The 21,366-nt window shown below is 33.9% G+C and overlaps 3 protein-coding genes across 4 annotated transcripts; all 3 read left to right on the forward strand.

Annotated features, from left to right (window-relative positions):
- The first annotated feature begins 3,318 nt into the window (after positions 1–3,318).
- Positions 3,319–6,678, forward strand: LOC132313067 (beta-1,4-xylosyltransferase IRX9). The gene is made up of 3 exons (XM_059811705.1): positions 3,319–4,196; positions 5,270–5,504; positions 6,149–6,678. Exons 1-3 carry the CDS (start codon positions 3,514–3,516, stop codon positions 6,269–6,271), a joined length of 1,041 nt encoding a protein of 346 aa, XP_059667688.1. The 5' UTR covers positions 3,319–3,513; the 3' UTR covers positions 6,272–6,678.
- A 2,308-nt stretch (positions 6,679–8,986) lies between these two features.
- On the forward strand, positions 8,987–14,823 carry LOC132313069 (protein IQ-DOMAIN 2-like). Its single transcript, XM_059811706.1, has 6 exons — positions 8,987–9,130; positions 9,745–9,868; positions 9,949–10,233; positions 11,959–12,180; positions 12,696–12,815; positions 13,739–14,823. The coding sequence occupies exons 2-6, from the start codon at positions 9,794–9,796 to the stop codon at positions 14,426–14,428; spliced, it is 1,392 nt and encodes a 463-aa protein (XP_059667689.1). The 5' UTR covers positions 8,987–9,130; positions 9,745–9,793; the 3' UTR covers positions 14,429–14,823.
- A 2,550-nt stretch (positions 14,824–17,373) lies between these two features.
- On the forward strand, positions 17,374–20,928 carry LOC132313070 (mitochondrial import inner membrane translocase subunit TIM14-2-like). 2 transcript variants are annotated; one of them, XM_059811707.1, is made up of 3 exons: positions 17,374–17,634; positions 19,916–20,094; positions 20,432–20,928. In XM_059811707.1, the coding sequence occupies exons 1-3, from the start codon at positions 17,632–17,634 to the stop codon at positions 20,592–20,594; spliced, it is 345 nt and encodes a 114-aa protein (XP_059667690.1). In that variant the 5' UTR covers positions 17,374–17,631; the 3' UTR covers positions 20,595–20,928. The 2 variants fall into 2 exon arrangements, with proteins under 2 accessions (XP_059667690.1, XP_059667691.1); XM_059811708.1 differs by lacking the exon at positions 17,374–17,634 and adding an exon at positions 19,300–19,818.
- The last annotated feature ends 438 nt before the right edge of the window (positions 20,929–21,366 follow it).

Below are 21,366 nucleotides of genomic sequence, written 5' to 3' on the forward strand. Positions count from 1 at the left end.
TGTGACAGCATGTTTAGCATACTTTTAAGTTTCATTGATGGCAAACTTTAAGCTCCATTGAATTTCATTCCAAGTAATTTGAGTATCATTGGATGTTGTCTTACCCTTTTTGGTCTTATGATATATGGAGAATATGCTAAATTACTGTTTGTGTTTTACATTTTGTTGTGCGTTGATGTGGAAATCATGTGGGACACAAATCCCAGATTCTCTCACTGTGTTCTGATGATGCCTTTTATATGTGGAAATAAGTTTATTTTGGTCATTGCGTGTATTCTCAAAGGTGAGTTGTATATTGTGGACCTTTTGATTGATGGCTGATAAATTCCCAGGTTTACTCCTTAATCATTTATATATATGGCATCTTAGGCAATTGAATTAAATAGCAGTCACCATCAATGCATATGACCTAATGGTATGCCTTCTTTCTTTTAAGCCATGATTTGTTTGGAGGGAAGGACTCAGGGAGGGATGGGAGGGGGGAAGGATTGAGGAGAGGGATGGATGAGACTAGGATGTTTTACTATTCCCAAAATTGAGGGGAGAGAAAAAAAAATGAATAATTACCATAAATATGTAATTTCTACTTTTTAAAAATTTGAAATGGATTTTATAATTTTATATAATGAGGAATATTTTAGTAAAACCATAGTCATTTAGGGCCTTCAATTTCATTCCATCAAATAAAAAAGTGAGCATACACCTCTTCTTCTACAAGTCCGCTGGAACTAATGATTTAGATGCATTTTTTAAGGTACCTTTGGATACCTTCGGTTCATTTGACAACTACTTACTCGAGATGTGTATGGTAGAAGCCTAGAACTGACACTTCAATCCCAAAGCAGGATAACAAAAACTTCTCTTTATATACCAGAGTTTTGAGTGATTTCAATGAGGATGTGGTTGCATGGAATTGAAGTTTTGGTAACATTTGAGAAAATTTTGGTTCAATTTCTTAATTATTTTTTTTAAATTTCACAAATTCTAATTTCAAGACTCTAATTCTATGCAACTAAACACAGCTGATTATATTTATAAATGCTAATTAGCGATTAAAATTATAAATAATAATTGCGATTAAATTTATAAATAATAATTAGTCAACCAGATCGTTAATGATAATTAATCAACTAAATAGCGATTAAATTTATTACATTACTCAACTAGATAGTTAATGGTAATTAGTCAACTTGATAGTACACAAATGTAAATATTAAGATAGTACAGAGTAGTTTTTATTATTATTATTTTAATTTTTTTTACCTCGGCAAGAAACACTATTATGTCGATTTAGCCTGATATTTTTTCTTATTTAACTCTTGAATTTACTATATTAACACCTACTTAATCCATAGGGTAAGTTTTATATTAAAATATATTTCTACGCTTCACATGTTTGTTTCCTCACCAAATGCAATAGGTTATTATTATATAGAATCTATTTTAGAACTTTTTTTTTTTTTTGAAAGGTATTTTAGAACATTTTAGTGAGAAAAGAAGAATGTTAATCAAGAATCCTTCATAAAAGGAAACCATTCAACGAGGTGGTTGGATGTGAATTAAATAATTGGCACAGAAATGATGTGTCAACGGTTGCTAATACTAAATTTTCATTTTCCTTCATGTTATGTTTCCAAATTACTCAGACCCCTCAAGAAATTGGTTAAACTCAAAAAAATCAAATCTTATAGCTGAAGCTCATGAGCCACTAGAGCCAACTAAGCCAACTAACTTAGTTAGGATCAAACTTTTTTCTTAGTTGGTACTCACGCGCACACACATGCCTCCACTGAAATTCAAACCCCTGACCTCTCTTTGAGAAGCAGGAGCTTGGTACCGCTAAGTCACAGGCTTGTTGGTATTTGAGATCAAACTTCAATTTTATTATTATTAATATTTTGAAGCTTGAACCCTAACCTCCAAGTGAGAAGTAAGGGTTTGATACAACTGGGTCACTGACCCTTTTTGAAATTTTCACTCTTCTTTAGGAATATTATATATATTTAGTCCATGTTCCTATATTAGGAAGTGAAGCAGCAATGTATGTATGTGTATATATATATATATATATATATATATATATATATGTTGTGCATACAAGTTGTGTGCTGCCTAAGATGCCATTGAGGTTTGAACACATACAAGGAACTTGTTATAAAAATACAAATCTGTAATTGGACTTGCTTGGTTCCACTCACTCTATTTTATGATCTACTGACAATCTTAAAGGGTCCCATAGATGACCTGATTGAGAATTGCACATCACCTACCTTACAATCAGATTTGCTCATGCCGTGTGAGATTTCCACCCGGAAGATATAGGTATGGGGTTACAATCGAATGGAAATTTTACTGTAAAAAACCAACTGATGCACAAGAAGTTTGGTACATAATAAGAAATGGACCTGTTTTTAACATTCTGTTTCACAACTTGAGGTGATAATATGAACTTGTTCCTTAACACAGCCATCATATTTAGTTGTAAACCAGTGCCATCCTTGATTTTTAAGTCAATTATACTTTCCCTTTCAGTTGGTGTAACACTGGACCCACATATTTTCATGACTAAAATGTACTATTGCTTTCATTCTTGATCTTGTGGGGTTGACCCCTTCAACATTCACCTGGTTATTCTCATGAATATTTAGTTGTGAACTCTCTTCTTCTTCCACAGTACGTGAAGTGGTTCAATTATATATATATGCCATTGCCATCTTTGCCAATTGATATATGTGGCATTAACCATGTCAAGGCATGTGACCTAATGGTATCTCGTTTAAGTTTTCCAAAAGTATTGTGAAAGTTATTTGTCAGGCAAAAACAAAACTATACATCCCAACCCGAGATGCATTTTCCTATTCTGGACCTTGGAAAGGTACCTTTGGAATGAAGTGACAACTAGTAAGTGATTCATAGAACAGTAGAACTGACTCCTCCATCCCAAAGCAGAGATACCAAAATTTTCACTTTTTCCAAACCTGAATGGTAGAACCACAATCACAATTCCCTGATCTTTGATTTGATTTAGCAAGTTATGTAATCTACAGAGTTTGAGTTATTGAGTGATTATATTTATAAATGACGGTTAGTCAACTCTAAATTACATAAGAGAGACTAATTGTTTCATGTCTGATTATATTTTTTTATTCAAACTCTTTAGGTGATTGGTTTGCATCCCAACAACTATTTGGTGCAGACAGCAACCCAAGTCCTCATATATATGATTTTTTTCAAACTTTCTTCCACTTAAAGGGATGACTCAGTCAAGCAATGTGTCACCAATGAAAAATACCAAACAAAAGCAACAATGCATTGAGTTCAAAAGTACCAATCATACATATGTCTGTTTACTAATACCAGTTTCAAAAAGTTTCTGGTGTAACCTTCTCAGCATTTAAATATAAAATGCATTTAGGCCTCTATGTTGCTCATTTTCTATTCAGTTAAGTTCCAACTTCCAACAAAAGTGACCAGAATTGTCAAGAGTCTGGTGATTGTTTTGCATTTTGGGAGATGGCATCTTTGGAGAGATCAAAGAAGAGAGCTCAATTATGGCAGAAAGCTATAGTTCATTTCTTGTTATGTTTTCTTATGGGTTTTTTTACAGGCTTCACTCCAACGCGCAAGTCTTCAAACTTTTCTCACCATGTTCTTGCCTCGAGTCAATCAGAACTTTCACCAAAACCCTTGGAAGTGCTGCATCAACCAAAAACACAATCCGGGAATTTTAATAGAAGTTTGTTGAATGAGGGCCATGAGGCTCCAGTGGCAGTGCCAACAAGGTCTAAGGACTCAGAACCAGCAAAATTCCTGAAAAAAGAAAAAAGAGAGTCTCAGCTGATTCCTAGAAGACTCGTAATTATTGTTACTCCAACAAGCGCGAAAGATCATCTTCGTGGGGTTCTTCTAAGGAGGCTAGCAAACACATTGAAGTTGGTTCCTCCACCCCTGTTGTGGGTGGTTGTGGAGGCACAGTCAGATTCATCTGAAGTATCGGAAATACTTAGGAGAACAGGTGTTATGTATAGGCATCTGGTCTTCAAGGAGAACTTCACAGACCTCAAAGTTGAAATGGATCATCAGAAGAATGTTGCGCTTAATCACATTGAGCACCACCGGCTAAGTGGGATCGTGCACTTTGCTGGACTCTCCAATGTCTATGATCTCAGCTTGTTCAATGAGATCAGATCAATTGAGTATGCATTCTTTTCTCTCTCCCTATTATACTTCATATGATAAATCAACCTACTAGTTTTAAATTTCTCTTACTTTGTGAATAAAATATTTAGGAACCTCTTTGAAAATTTTTATAAGAAACTGAATATATAAATATATGTATATACACAAGGCTATTGTGCATAAAATGAAATAGTGCAGGCTCATAGTACTGCCAAACAAGCAGTTTGAAGTTTTGGACCAAATCTGAGCTTGGTAGGAGCTGTTTTTGGTTGATTCTTAGGAGCTTCTTCTCTTAGTAAGTATTAAATAAGCAAATAGGCCCCATGAACTTATCTGATACCAGATACCACCCATCTGTTTTGTTGCATTATGTGTTGATCTTTGCTTAAATAATACTAATAATGAGAATTAATTGAAGTGTTAAAAAAGTAATAGTATTTGCAGGTCATTTCAATTTGATAAATCAATTACTCCTGTGTGTGTCACAGTTATCCTTCATGTGTGTCATAGTTATCTTCTTCTTCTTCTTCTTCTTTTTTATTTTTTATTTTTTATTTTTTATTTTTTTATTAAAAGTACTTTGATAGAATCTGATTTTTTTACTTTAGGATGTAATAGTAAAAATATTATATCAACCAACATTCTACCTTGGAAAGATGGAATGTCTGTATGTTAGTAATGACAAAGTTGTTCCTTTTGAGGAACATTAGTACACATTACTCAGAATAAGGAGAGTTCATCTTTTGATGTTTGTAATAAATTAACCAGACATTACATATCTCCCTGAAAGGAAGCCAATCTTACATCATTTGATTTTGTAAACATTAGTATCAGTAATATAAAAGAGAGTAAAAGACATCCCTATTCAATTATGGTTCCAAGTAGCATAGAGAACAACAGAATCCAACAATCTTTGAAAAACCCAATGTTTGTTGCAGAACAGGACTTAGACTACACCTATTAAGTCATTTACCAAAGTTTCATTAAAACTGCAAGACGAAAAATCTTTCCTCTCATTTAGACGTCATGCCATCACTTTTCACTGTTTTGCAACGGTCTTGGCTAGAGATCTTAAGCTTGTTAATTGCAGGGCATTTGGGACGTGGCCAATGGCATTACTATCTGCAAACAGAAAAAGGGTGATCGTCGAAGGACCTGTATGTGATTCTTCAGATGTCATAGGATGGCATTTGAGACGAAGGAACAACCTAAAAGACACAGACACAAGATCTCCAGTTCATATCTCAAGTTTTGCCTTCAATAGTTCCATTCTCTGGGATCCAGAAAGATGGGGTCGCCCTTCATCGGTTCAAGATACCTCGCAGGTACTCGAATCAATCCCCAACCAATCATTGAATTAGTAGTTTGACATGCATTGCAAGCTGTTTAGTAATTTAAATCAACAATTTGAAGGATTAACTCAAACTTGTTTAAGTTTCAAGTTGAATTACAAAAATAACTCCAATTTACCAACATTCATGTTACGGTTTCAATATTCTTTCTCTATTAGATTGTGATCATCCTTGTCCAATGGCATTCCATGATACAGCTGTTATATGAAACCTAATCATACCTTTAGTAAAGCTGGGGGTCCAATTAACTATCATATATGTTTAGAATTGATTGTTACAATTTAGTACATGTTTGGCCAACCTCCAATCATTTTCTAATTTTAAATATATAGACATTAGGTAGGGATGATATGACATATTTTTTCAAGTAATCACAACGAATCTTGTTTAAATAAAATAAAACTACACATTAAAGTTTAGTATAGTACACAGACACACAGTGTGTGTAATGGCTAGCTAATTATTTGATTTTTTTTTTTGGTTGATATCTGCTTTAGTCCTGTGGAGAATTCTAGTAATGATTCATGAATGTATTCGGTTAAAACTTTTTTTTTACTGTAGTTCATTACTGAGTATTTTTTTTTTTTTTTTTTTTTTTTTTTTTTTTTTTCATATAGAATTCAATCAAATATGTGAAAAAAGAGGTTCTGGAAGAGGAGACCAAATTAAAGGGAATCCCAGCCAAAGGTTGCTCCAAAGTCATGCTCTGGCGTCTTCGTTCTCCAATAGAAACATCATAAAACTACATTTCCTGAAGATTTCATCGGACGGTGGTCAGTGACAGCAGAGAAGAGGTCAAGAAAATGAAAGAGCATAGGGGATATAAGTAACTGCTGCAGAAAATATGATCCCCTGATAAAAAAAAAAAAATAAAAAAAATAAAAAAAATCACAAATATATAAAAGAATAGCATTATTCTCTTTTCTTGTGATGGTTTTATTATTTAGAATGGCTCTTTCTTGGCACTCGAATCTAGAGTATTAATTTTTACAATCAACATGATTGGTGATTTTTTGTAGAATTTTATTGCTTTTTGTTAAGTTCTGTAGAAGTTATTGTGATCCTAATTTATGGCATGAAATCAACCAGCAATAATGTTTGTATCATCTAATTATTTGTGAAGGAAATTACACTTCATTGCTTATAAATTATCTGTATTGTGATGTCTAACAATTGATCAACACTAGTTACTGAGAAACAAGCAGTTTATGAAAGATTTGGAAAATTAATGAACCATTTATCATATTCTTAATACAAGATGTGCCTATATAAGTATAGTATCAGCATTCCAACCTTCATTCCAAAGGTGTTCAGATATTCTACAAACAATTTGATCCTATGTAAAGCAAAATGGTGAAACATGATTCACGTAGTCAACTCCAAGTAGTTGAGAAGAAGTTATGGGTTGGGAGTATAACATTACCTCCGACATTCTTTCATAAAAATTGTCGTAGATCAAGTAAAATAGCCTTTTTAATTGATGTCATGAACTGGATTTAGGAAATATATTACAGTAACATTAAAGTTTCATCTTCTTTTAGTTCTCAAGAACCCCCGATAAATCAACTACTCACATTAACTTTCAAATCAGTCTTATGAAATTTTTAAAAAAATTGATACTGAAAATTTTAAAAATTACTCTTTTTCTACGCGGGTATATATGACAAAAAAAATTTCAATAGATTTCTCAACTTCAATGTCTTCAGTTTTATAATGAAATATAACAACAACAGGAAGTTGAAAGAACATAACATACAACTAACAACTTAAAAAACACGGATACTTCTTCGGAGGCAGGGGCCGTGGCGTTATGGAATACTTGGACACTTCTCGAATACACAGATATGGTTCAGACACATGTTGAAAACGGCTAAAAGTATCTTGAATACTTGAATAGTAATAGCCCCTGATTATTGTTGATATAAATTAACTAATTAAGGCATTTTATAAAAAAATAAATAAAATATCACATGATAGGGAAAGTTTACTTATTTAACTGAATTATTACAACATAATCCAACTCCAATCAGCAGGTTTAGTGTATTTAAATCACAACTATTCCATAGTAGGTTTGCAGTTGAGCCCGCAAATGATAATGGCTTGTATCTCACAAAAGAAATTGATCCAAGTAGGGCCTTGTTTTGTAAGGACAAATATATGTTAGTTTAAATGTGTACAACTATCATTTTATTTATTTATTTTTTAAGTTTCACTTAATAAGACTACCCAAATTATAAATTATTCATGATTACAAACATGTCATATCATGACCTAAGTCACACAATTCTTCACAACAGGTGTCGTTCTCACGCTCCAAGCGTGCTTCCGCTCTCGCTCTTACGCTCCGTACGCGCTCTCGCTCAAATTCTCACTATTTATGACATAATTTTGCCGCTCTCAAGCTCTCGCTCTCGAATTCATTCTCGCTCCCGCTCCCGCTCCCGCTCCCGCTCCCGCTTTATGTGACTTAGATCATGACCAAATTATTTATTATTGGTCATGTAATTATTTCACTTGATATAACAATGAATAAAATTTTAGTTCGGTGTAACTCATTTTAATGCTTTGAATTTAATATTAGAAGATTTTTAATTGAAAGTTTTAATTAATTTTATTTCAAAAATCATATGAGAATTTGTAAACCCTAAAATATTCTATTGTAAGAGATGAATGTTTTAAGAATGAATAAATAAAGGCAATGCAGTTAAGATCAATGAAGTAAGCATTAGATCTAATGTAGTACTTGAAGAGAAGCTCAAGTCAAATCTGGGCAATAAAGTTTGAAGGACCTCAGTTTAAAGAACATTAATGGGATCTACTTTAAAATGTTGATTCAAGCAGTTTAAGGTGGTCACAACACCTTCAAGAGTAGTAAATAATAATAATAAACCTTAGATACCAACGACCATCCCAAGTCATTTTTTTTTTTTTTCTTTTTTCCCAGGTATTCTATATTGTCGGTCGATCTAATTTCTATCATATTTTTATTTTCATTAAATACTTTTATAAAGACAAAACAAGAAAAAGAAAAAAAAAATTGTATAATACAATGGTGAAAAATGATGTTAATGTAGAGTATTTGTATTTTATTAATAGAACTGTTATTAAACAATAAAGATAATAGTGTTTATTCTTATTTTGTACCGAAGAGTTCTTATTAAACTCTATAAATTAATTAGAATTGCAACAAAATCCCATGAATTTTTATATTATTGATTGTCGTCAATTGCTGCATTAATGAATGACAACAAACCATTGACAAGTTTGTAAAAATGGTGAATATCTACATTTGATACAATAATAAATAATAAGGAAATGTAAATTGAAACAAAATTGTTACGGTAGTAATTTTCATGGTTTTACTAGGTAGAATATTGAGGTTGATATTTGGGTGGGACCCAGTTACTCAACACAAGAGGTGAGTCGTTACGCCAGCTGTTATTCCTTCATATGCTGATCATTAAACTGCAAGATCTGGTTTTTCCCTCTCACTAAGGTCACACACAATTTCTCATCTTTTTGTACAGATATAGAGAAGAAAATGCTGTGAAGAGAATAAGAAGAAGAAGCTCTCTGAGATCTGAAAACTCCATTTACAGGTGATTTTCGTTATCTATTTTCTCGAACGACAGACACAATGTTAGCTTCTATTACTGATAACTTATCTGTACAGTTGTGTTTGAAAGTGATTGTTGATTTACTTCAAACTGTTCTTTATGCAATTTTAACATTTGGGTATTGTAATTTACCGATAAAAAAGAATTCTTGGAAACTAGCCTTCCTCGTTGTTTGACTCTATGAAGTTTGGGTTTCTTACCACTTGTTTGGTTGCTGAGAAAATGACGGATAAGAAGAGAAATTGAAATATTGTATACTAGTCTTTTTCTGTTTCGTTCATAATTGGGAATCGGGATTCAAAGACCTTCACTTATTTATGCCTGAATTGCATCAGTTGGAAACCAGAACTTTACTAAAATAACAACCAATTTGTCATTTTCTTTCATTCTCCTCATTTTTCTCCAGCAATCTAACAGTGGGTGTCAGTGATTTTCTCCCTCTCTCCTGTCTCAGTAATGTTTGTATGTGTTGTGATTTAAATCTCTTTATAGATATAACTATAGATTAATAAAATAAAATAAAAAATTATGATTTATAATTTACAATTATAGAAAGATGAAATTTTTGAAAATTATATGGGTTGTTTTGTCTCCAGAGGAGTATATTTGTCTTCAGAAGAGGACAAATTGAGGAATTATACATAGATGGGGAAGAAATCAAACTGGTTTTCTTCGGTAAAAAAAGCTCTAAGCCCAGAATCTAAGGACAAGAAAGGCCAGGTTTTGTTAAAATTCCACTTCAATTCTTTTTGTTCTACTGTATGTATTGTTGATTTATTTCTCTAAAAACTATTTTTCAGAAAGAAAATAAAACAAAGAAGAAATGGTTTGGGAAGGAAAAATCTGCAGTTCCTGATTCGTTGCATTTAGAAACTGTCTCGGCCTCTCATCCTCTACCTCCGTCTGAAGAGGTGAAATTGGTTGAAGTGGAGCATGAACAAAACCAAGGTGCTTATACTGATGCAGCTGAGGCTGCTGTTGCGGCTGCTCAGGTTGTTCGACTCACTGCAGTGACTCAGTTGACGGACGAATCAAAGGAGGAAGTGTCAGCAATCAGAATTCAAGCAGCATTCCGTGGATACCTGGTATTTTTCTCCACAGAAAACCTATGAACTTTTTTGTTCTTTATTTTTTATTTTTGCTTTCTTGAATTTTTTTATTTGTCCAAATTGATGTCATTTCTTGACAGATTAGTAAGCATCCTTTAATTAATTCTGATGAATTTTTTTCTTACAAACCATGTATGTCTATGACTATAATTTTATTGTTTCAGAGCTGCATCAGGATCACACAATACTTTTTTTCATGGAAAATAGATTTTTGTTGTCACCCTAAAGAAAATTTGTTGAAGTTTACTTTTAGAGTTCATTGAAGTTAATGTCCTACCACTCCAACAGTTAATAATCAGTTGGTGGCATTCTTCTAATTTTCAGTTTGGAAGATTGAGGAAATTTCCTTATATCTCAAATGGTTAAATCATTTCTTGAATGTTCTAAAGATTGTTTCATACACACACATTTTGAGGCTTGGAGCTCATCTTATATGGCAATGCACAATTGGACTCGGTTACAACTTACAAATAGACTTGCTCAATTGCTCTTTATATGTCATTTATCAAAACTAAAAGAAAATAAAATAAACTTTCTCTTTGCCTGTTATGGATGACAGTCGAAATTATTGTCTAAGATTAATGACAAAATCAATAAAGCATGCACAATTAAACTAAGTTACAAATAAACTTGATCTTCATTTGTCATTTTTCAATACTAGAATGGAAAAAAAAAAAAAAAAAAGAAGTAAAAAAAAAAAGAAGAAGAAAAAAGAACTTGTTCTTTGTCTTTTATTAATGGCAGTCCAAATTAATGCCCAAGACTAATGACAAAATAATAATAATAATAATAATAATACTAATGGAACTTATATCTAGATCTAAGTTGTTCAGGCGTTGGCGCAGCACAAACACAGTATCATGTAGACCCACTGATATGACAAATCCTATAATAGTAGGATACGACATGATTTTATATTAATATAAAGTTTTATATGTATGCATTTATGTATATGTGTATTTATACATCTTTATATTTATATACATTTGTATGAGATAAAATATATAACTTTCATTAATTCTCTAAATTTGTACACTGAGAATTGCATCTCTAAAAGACAATGCTCAACTAAATATCACAAAATTATATCTTATAATATATATACTATTACTCTATTTCTATATTTTTGTATTTACAATTATTTCGTGTCCTATATTAAAATGTTATATATGCTTTGACATGTGATGACAATTTATATGACGCCAAATTCTCTTTTAAAAAGGCATAAAAGAATAAAAGATAGGCTGGAAACTTTGTATTGTGTTCATCTTGGTTCCAAGAGTTTGAACGCGACCTGCGTGTGTTTGTGCTACATAAGTCATGTGTGTGGAGTGTCTGAGATGTTTTGGTCAGATCCCATAATGATGATGCTTTTTTTACTTTTTATTCATGGATATGTCCATGAGGTGTCACACATATGTCTATGGGTTTTCATGAAGTGTCTGTATCCAACATGAATATGACACCTTCATCTAAGTTGTGTGGTAAAGAAAAACTGTTGTATCTGACGGTTCTGCACCTCCCATCTCCTTTTTTTGTCTCCCAAAATTTCAGCTATTTGAGGATCAGCATTGTTGATTTGCCTTGATCATAGTGGTATTTGGAAATCTTTTTCTATGTTATTTTTGTTTCTCCCCCCTTATTCTTGATCATGTTTTAGCATCGAATGGGTAATGCTAGATCGGAGTTCATTGTTCTCAGGCAAGGAGAGCGTTGCGGGCTTTAAGAGGGCTTGTCAGGTTGAAATCACTGGTACAAGGGCCAACTGTCAAGCGCCAAACTGCAAACGCTCTACGATGGATGCAAACCCTAGCCCACGTGCAGTCTCAGGTCCAGTCTAGGAGGATCAGGATGTCAGAGGAGAATCAGGTGCTCCAGAAACAGCTCCTACAGAAACGAGCAAAAGAACTTGAGAGCTTGCAGGTAAGCTCTTCTTTGTTCCTCTATTATTCAATGATGCACTCGTGCAATTCAGCATTCAATATATTATCAGGCCCTTGTAGGATGCATTGGTATTCCAGAAATGACTTTGATGCCATTTAATTAGGTCCTGCAAAATACACGTGACATATGATTGTCGATGGGGCTGTTCAGAGATATAGATGTTTGTCCAGTCAGGTTTAGTTGGGGGGCTCAGGCAGCCAGGCTGATAACTTTGAATGAATTTTTGGTCAAATGCACACGATCAGAATTTCATTCAAATGCTTCTTCAGATTCCCCTCAACAGAACATTTGATAAGCTTTCACACTAAAAGTTCTGGATCCTGAAAAGCTTCTTATTTGAATTGTTACCAAAAATAGATGACTTTTTATGTAGAAATGTTTCATTTAGGATGCTTTTAGCTCAGTTATTCTGTGATGATCTTAAACAAACTTGATATACAGGTAATTTTTATCTGTTCCTTTCATCTGAACATGATTGTTAAATTTTGTAACAGATGGGGGAGGAATGGGATGACAGTCTACAATCAAAAGAAAAAATTGAAGCAAACCTTCTGAGCAAGTATGAGGCGACAATGAGAAGAGAAAGAGCACTGGCTTATTCATTCTCTCATCAGGTGACCTCTTCATCCATCACCTTTTACATATTCCGGCCTCCTCAGGAAGAGATGATAGAGAGAGAAAAAGAAACAAATATATGTTTGCTAATTTATTGTGCAACCATATCTATTAAGAGATGTACAGAATTGAAGCTTGACAAGTTTCTAGTTATCTTTGCCCAGATTTTATGCTCCAACTGCTACAGGAAGACCTTGAGAATGCCCCGTAGGGAAAATTAAAGCCATATAACAGGTTTCACAAAATGCCAAGTTAGTTAAAAATTTCCCCCATCATTACAACACTTTGTTGTGTTTTAGTGCTGCGTATAATTTCTCACAACACCATGCCCCAAATAAAGCAGCTTCTGAGTCGCAGAAATTCTGACACGGGCTCATATAGGTTTAGCTGTTTTACTATTTACATATCCATCTCAAGTAAAATCTAGTCGCAAAAAAACTTCAAACATAACATGATATTTTACTATAAATACAGAAATTATACATTTAAGAATAATTTTAATTGTAATCATTTTTTCCCTGGTAAGCTGTCAAAACATTTAAACTGAAATTTGTAATATGCAAAGTGATGTTTTCAGTTTTATAACAGAATTTTGATCTGGTTGCAGTGTTACAATGCAAGAGAGAGCTTATATGGTGCTAATTTGGTTATCTAACACACTATCCTATTTGTTCGGTTACTGAAATTGATAACTGGATTATAAATTTTGGAGAATATGTATAGTTGGTTTATGGCTGTAGCTGAGTGCTACTTTAATGGAAACTAAGTCATTGTTCCAGGTAGAAATTTAACGATTTACAGATTGTTGATTTGTGGTTTTAATCACAATTCTATAGCCACACCCCATCATGTATTTTATATATTTTTCAACTATTAACCAACTTTGAAGAATTTCAGCTTTCAACATAATTTCTCATTACAGCAAAACGGGAAGAAATCTACAAGATCAGCAAACTTATTGTTCATGGACCCAAATAATCCACAATGGGGTTGGAGCTGGTTAGAAAGATGGATGGCAGCTCGATCATGGGAGACCCGTGTTTTGACTGAGAAAGAACTCAACAATGATCACTCATCCGTGAAGAGTGCCGCCCTCAGCATCACTGGAGGAGAAATCATCAAGGCTTATGCTCATCATCAGCTCAATTATGATAAGCCTTCCCCAACAGTCAGCCAGAAACCAAGTCATCCATCCCCTTTCACTCCCCCATCCAAGAAATCTTCAACAGTAGCCAGAAAATTGAAGCCAGCAAGCTCGGGAGGGAGTGTGTTGGGTCCAGATGATGATACAAAGAGCGTGTTCAGTGTGCAGTCAGAGAGGAATAGAAGACATAGCATTGCTGGATCATCGGTGAGAGATGATGAGAGTCTGGCGAGCTCTCCTGCAGTTCCAAGTTACATGGTATCCACAGAGTCAGCAAAGGCCAAGACGCGAATGCAAAGCCCATTGGGGGTGGAGAATGGGACACCGGAAAAGGGATTGGCCGGATCCACAAAGAAGCGGCTTTCTTTCCCGTCTTCACCAGCTAAGCCAAGGCGGCACTCAGGTCCACCAAAGGTGGACATCAGCTCTGTTGTGGAGCACAACGCAAGGAATGGAGGGGCCATTTAATTATTTATGATCAACGGAGAAGCAGAGAAAATAAGCTAATTGAGTCTAAAGTGATTAACAAAGAGATGAATAAAAGCAAAAGGGTGTCTTTGATTTGTGAATCTACTTCCACTTCTGTTAACAAATGTTGTTCTATTTATTGTCTTCAGGTGTTGGTTTGGAGTTGAAATCAGTATCTTGAGTGAGTCTTGTTATGAGAATTGCTTCTTAGTCCTCACTCTCTTGTCATTATTACAATTGTGAGGACGGTTATTTTTTATTATTAGTATTATTTTTTTATTTCTTTTAGAAAGAACCAGCTTCCGGGTTCTAATTATTTTTCTCCAAAAGAATGAATGTAATTCTGTTACACTGATGCAATTACATGTATCATTTATTACTATTATTTTTCTCCCCTTGGTTTTGGTTTTCTTACTGTTACATGTTGCTTTTAAGTTTTAACCATTCACTGTAAAAACAAGTTGCAAAGATTGGTAGGCATGAATTTTGTCAAAAGGGTTGTAATATATGTAGCCGCCTGCTTCAATGTAGTTGGAGTACGAGCTTTATTTGAGCAGAAATTATTAGACATTATTAGATAATTTTGGACTGTTTAATACTTGGTGGTAGTCTAGTTCAAGCCGAACTCTTTGAGTAAGAAACATGAACCTATTGATTTTTAATATATCACAAAGAAACTTGAATATTAATTTTGACTTGATTTAAATTGAAATATTTAGATAATCTTTTAAATTTGTTGTAACCTATCGAATTTGTAGCTTCATGTGTATAAAATTGTTAAATAAAAATGTAATGCTTAAGTATGTGTTTGGCAAACTTTGCTCATAATTTAGAAATTATTCATAATTGTTTAATGAGAGTTTTTTTCGTAGTATTTGAGAAATAAGAAGTGTATTGGTAGTTATTAAATTATATTGATGTGGGCATTATTGGTGGCCTAAATAGTAGAGTGTCAAGCTTCCTGAGAGAATATGTCCATGTTCGAATCCCCTCTACTAGCTTTTCGAATAAATTTGCTTGCGTTCAAGTCTCCTCCACTAGTTTGCCAAAAAAAAAAAATTAATAATAAAAAATATACTGATGCATTCGGCTAATAGGTAAGAAATAAGGGGGCGAGTGGCACGTGGATATCACGTGACACTCATGCTGCCTAATACGTCTATGAATATCATGTGACACTCATGTAAATGTAAAAATATCATAAACATCCAAACCCTAAAATGTAGTATTCTAATTTATTCGAGTGTTCAAAACTCACGGGTATGGTGAGTTTTACTATACACACACAACCACACACGCATATATATATATGTGTTATCCGGATTACTTAGTTTGTTGAAACTTGAATCTATGTTACACGTGGTTTTATTGATTTTGTTGATTGATTTGATTTTAGAATCAAAGCTACCAAGTATGGAGAAATTATTAGGGCCCTTGTTTTCCTGTTCATTACTGTGATTTTGCAAAATGTGCTTCCTCTCCCAAGTCTTCAATAATAAATTACATCACTTTCTTAATTTTTTTTATTTTTTATTTTTATCCAAGGCAACCAGAGAAAAGAAATAGAAAAATCAGCACAAATCCCCCAGCAAAGCTTCTCCAACAGATGCAGGAACCGAGGACCATACAGGCTCAAAAAAATTAGAAAGAAAAGACCATCTACATATTTCATGAGCCACTCTATTACAGTGTCTTGGAATCCAATTCAACGAGAAATCTTCTCCATGCTGAAGAAGAACTTTGATATCGCGAACAATCGTGGCCAAAGCTTCTTCTGATGAGCACAACTTCATAATTGTTTGACAATCCCCTTCAAAAATAATTCTAGGCCAGCCCTATTGTAAACAAACTTGTATAAATCAAATTCTTAAATTGCATTACCAAATAAACCTATTAAATCAATCTACACATAAAATAACATAACCTTGTTGTAATACACAACAAATAAACAGTGTACTAAAATATCAATTTAATACCTCATTCAATATATAATAGTAATATTCATCCACAACATCATATAAAAATAAAATATTTTCGAATATTTTTGGACAGGTCGGGTCGGGTTGACGGGTTGATTCCATCGGGTGGAAATTTATATATATTTGATTATATTATTATTAAAAAAACAAAAAAAAATTAGGGCAAATCATTTCAGCCTCCCCAATCGCCTCCTTCTGTGATCTCATTCTCAACTCTCTCTCTCTCTCTCTCTCTCTCTCCAATTGCAAACTACAAAATCTACAACGATCAGAAGTTCAAAACCCATATATTTCAATTTATCTATCTGTCTGCAAGAATCAAAAGTTCAAAACCTATTACCTATATCAAAACTCATGTCGGCATATCATTTCAGATTGTTCAAAAAATCAAAACTCATGTCTTTCAGTTTCCATCGCCCGCTGTTCTAGTTCGGGTTCGCCGTTCGTAAGCTTCAGCCGCTATCTCTCAACTCTCAAGCTTGCCTCCCTCTCTCTGCAACTGCTACCTTGTATGTATGGGTTTTGTTTTATTTTTGGAAGTGATGGCGGCAGCGGCAGCGGTAGCAGAGGGGATGGGGCAGAGAGAGAAAGGAGAAAAAAATAAAATAAAATAATATTTTTTTTTTTTATTTTGAGTTTTGGGTTGGGTTCGGGCTCACCCAATCCGAACATGTCTGAATTTTGACAAAATTCAACCCGAACGTGAATCCAATTTGTGAATTTTAAGTTCAAATTTCAAAATTTTTGAGTTAGGGCTGGGTTGGACTGGGTTAGCCGCCCAAGTTACAACCCTACCTCTACTTAGTTTACCAGAAAAATAATAAAAATAAATAAATAATATACTTATGTATTTGGCTAATAAGTAAGAAATAAGGGGAAGTGACACGTGGATATTATGTAACACTCTTGCTGCCTAATAAGCCTATGGATATCACGTGACACTCATGTAAATGTGAAAACAGCATAAACATCCAAACCCTAAAATGGTATTATAATTTCTTTGAGGGTTCAAAACTTGCTAAGCAGATCTTGGACTTCGTGAAAAGGGGTAAAGAAAAGGTTGGTGAAGCTCCAGGCATGGAGGAAGCAGTAAAGCAAGGGATAAGAATAGACTGATAAAGACAGGAGACCGAAAACAACTGATTTTACTATCATCGTAGATAATCGTAGAACGTTCACGAGGAGCATCTCAGGAACCCGGGGGCTAGGATACTTAAAAAGGCGATGGTGAGTTTTACTATATACACACACAACCACACATGCATATATATAGGCGATATCTGGATTGTTTTGTTTTTGAAACTTGAATCTATGTTTTACGTGGTTTTGTTGATTTTGTTAATTGATTTGATTTTAGAGTCAAAGCTACCAAGTATGGAGAAATTATTAGGGCCCTTGTTTTCCTGTTCATTACTGTGATTTGTGAGATCTACTTCCAGTTTAGGGTTTTCTATAATTATAGCTACAGGTCCAAACGTCATTACACACACAAATGTGTGTGTATTATATGTGTCAATGTATGTATGCGTGTATGAATATTTATAGTATGCAATTTGATTTATGTTTGTAACAACAGTTTAGGAGATCATAATGCAACTGCACTTGTATAGGAGTTAGTTACCACTCTGTTTTGATTGTTGCTTCTACGATATCTAACACGTATTTGGTAAATTTTAATTTTTTACTTTATGGTTGTACTGATAGTTCAGGAAGCAAATGAAATGATCAAGCATGCAACTGCACTGGTATAGAAGTTTTTGGTTCCTTTCATAAGTGCCTTTGTCTTTTCAGTAAATTGTTATATGCAATATTGAAGATAAATAAATAAAAGGGCAATTATAAATTCTTTCAGATAATGTAGATCATGACTCGAGAGATTTTTTTTATGTGTTTTTGTCCATGTGTTTGTCTTCAGTGTAATTGTTATTCGTATACGTAATTTAAGTAGAATGGGGAGTCTAATTTGAAGATTTTTGTTTTATTGAATCCAAGTATCATAATTGTCATAGAAGACATCATCCAAGCTTAATGAGTACAGAAAATTTAGTTCCTGTTTCATCTTGCTTAAGATATTCCTTCCTGTTCCTGACTTTTTAACTTATGAGCAGTCAATTTCTATAGCTTTTGGTGAATGCCTTTTCGCTACCTTCCTATTCTTGTCCATGGCCCTGTTCTACCACTTCACCTACTCTTGAAAGACTCGTCTCAAAACCCCAAAAGGTACCTGCCAAATCCCCAATTATCTACTTCCTCCCGAAATTTTGTAAATTGCCCATTTAAGACACTTTCTCTATGTTAGTAGCACTCCTAACTAAGCCTTCGATTCTTCATCTTTGTTGACATTCTATTGTGCTGTTTCTGATTGGTCACATCTTGCTTGAAGACATATATGAGAGATGGAGACATTGCTAATGCCCCTTACATGCACCGTCGCTGTCTGGTTTAGGCTTTTAGCTCTAGAATTCCTTTATTCATTGGAACTTATTGATTTACCTATTCAATTTCCCAAAAAAAAAAATTGATTTACCTATTCCAAAATTGGTCCTTTGGTGTTCTGAAAGGCCTCTATTTCATTTTATAACATGATGCAGCATAACCATCCTAATAATTCCCTTATCATCTTCCAAGTCAGCTCTTCAAACTTCACTGGCCTCCAACTCCATATAAATAGAGTGGGTTGAGTAATGCTCCACCAACTCACTTCTGGTGGGTTAAACAAGCAGTTATTTGTTGAGATTTGATGTTAATTTGTTCATTTTTTATCCACCTTTATGATAATAGACTGGCAAAAGTTTCAATTTTGACCTTGTTTTTACTATCTGAAACGGGTGGCAATTAGATGGTCGTGTGTCAATCTTGAGAGCCAAGTGATGTGCTAACCATCCTCCATTCAACCAATCTTTGGGCATTGTCTCCTCTGTGCATGGCAGCCCAAGCAGCTAAAGAAATTTCCTTACAGATCTTGGTCCACTTTGCCACCTGAAATGCCTCTCAGCAGAGAAGTTTCTATGCATGTACTTCAATACATCTCTCTCTCTTTTTCTTTTTCTTTTTCTTTTTGTTAACTTTTTCCAAACACTCATAAACATATTGCCATGAGAAACCTCAGGACCTCTACAACCTTTCCCCCACTGTTCTGCTCAATCTTGTTTTGCCTGTTCTTGCGACTTTCAAACAACTCAAGGCCCTTCAGGTTTTCTTTGAAATTCAAAAACCTCCGGTTTCCACTCTGTCTTACACTTTCCTCCATTGCCCTTTTAATTGTTTTCGTACTTACTTATTGGAAGTACCAGAACAAAGATGATTACCATGTGGGGTGCATGCAATGACAACAATCGATGTAACTATGCTGTTTTTCCATACAGTATATTTATAAGAAGAACAGGTTTCTTGTCAATTATAATTTAGATGGTACTGCTTCGTTTCTTGACAACTAAAGCCCACTTATATAGTACGGCAATAACCTGTTCCTTGAATAAATGAAGTCTAAATCTGAAATGTGCATCAGGTTGTAGCTGTGATAGGAGGTCTTGCAGTTGCTGCTGCTTGTTATGCTGGTAAATATGGTATCAAGGCTTGGAGCGCTTTTAAGGCAAGACCACCTACAGTTACATTCCGCAAATTTTATGAAGGAGGTTTCCAACCTACAATGACAAAGAGGGAAGCCGCTCTTATTCTTGGACTCAGGTACCCAAAATTTTCCATTGAAATCTGGAATCATGTTCGCTTATCATAAGCATTAAAAACTTGTGGAATAACAGTAGTGAATTAACTGCCATTGTAGTATAAATCTTATAATAGACCATGTCACTATAGAAGTAAAATATGAATGTCAGTGGTGTACATTTAATATTCAACGTTTGAGCTATTCAAGCTTGCAAATTCTACATCTGCTCCATTTTCTTGGTCGGCTCTGTATTTTAAATATACACCTTCACTAATTACATGCATCTCCTGTATAATGACATATTTGTTCTGGTTCATCCTATCTTCACCCGAATTTTCCAATGTTTATCTTAAATAGGGAAAATACAGCATTAGATAAGATTAAGGAAGCACATAGAAAGGTGATCGTAGCAAATCATCCAGATGCAGGCGGTAGCCATTACCTTGCTTACAAAATTAATGAAGCCAAAGACGTGATGCTTGGAAAGACCAAGGGCAGTGGAAGTGGGTCTGCATTCTGATCTCTGAGTTGACAGTTTTGTTGAAGTTTTAGAGGTGAGTTTTAAGAATTAGGTGCTGCCCTAGTTGAACAATTCCACCTCCGCCTACCAAGAACCCTCCGGCGTGCAAAAATTATTCTTGCCAAGTCTATGATAATAGGATCTTTAGAATTTAACAGTCATATTTTCAATAATTTAAACATTATTGAACATGACCTTTTTATGTTTTCTTGAGTTTGTTGAATGCTAGGTGAACATTTTACTATTTTTGACTAGGATGTGTTAGTATGAGTGTCATATATTATGTTGATAAGAACAAATTGTACTTAATGTAGCATTGTTGTTCTTGTGTTAATTACCAATTGTCTCAATAGCTTTACTTAGTACTAAAGATTAGTTTATCAGTAGATTCAGTACCACAATAATGGATGGAATGCACTGGTGCAATGTGAATGATTTGTATTCATATTTTTGGATGTTTGCTCGAGTTTAAAATTTAATGGACCTATTCACTTCTAAGTAGCATGTTCAAGTGCAAAAATCCATATATCGTCCTTGCAATTAAATGATTTTTTTTTTTTTGTGTACAATCAAATGATGTTTATATTTTAAAATTTTTTATTTTTTATTTTTTTCAATTAAATGATGTTTAAAATTTTAAAAATTTGTCATTTCTAATAACATCCACCTCCTTGCAAAGGAGAAGATCGTTCGAGTGTGCATTACTTGGAAAAAAAAAAAAAAAAATTTGTAAGTAGGAGGAATATACCTCTCCAATTTTTCTAAATGGTAC

The sequence above is a fragment of the Cornus florida genome, unplaced genomic scaffold (genome assembly GCF_030987335.1).
Source record: "Cornus florida cultivar Cherokee Brave unplaced genomic scaffold, ASM3098733v1 CherokeeBrave_3.0.0_Hap2_Chr06, whole genome shotgun sequence".
Classification (NCBI taxonomy): domain Eukaryota; kingdom Viridiplantae; phylum Streptophyta; class Magnoliopsida; order Cornales; family Cornaceae; genus Cornus; species Cornus florida.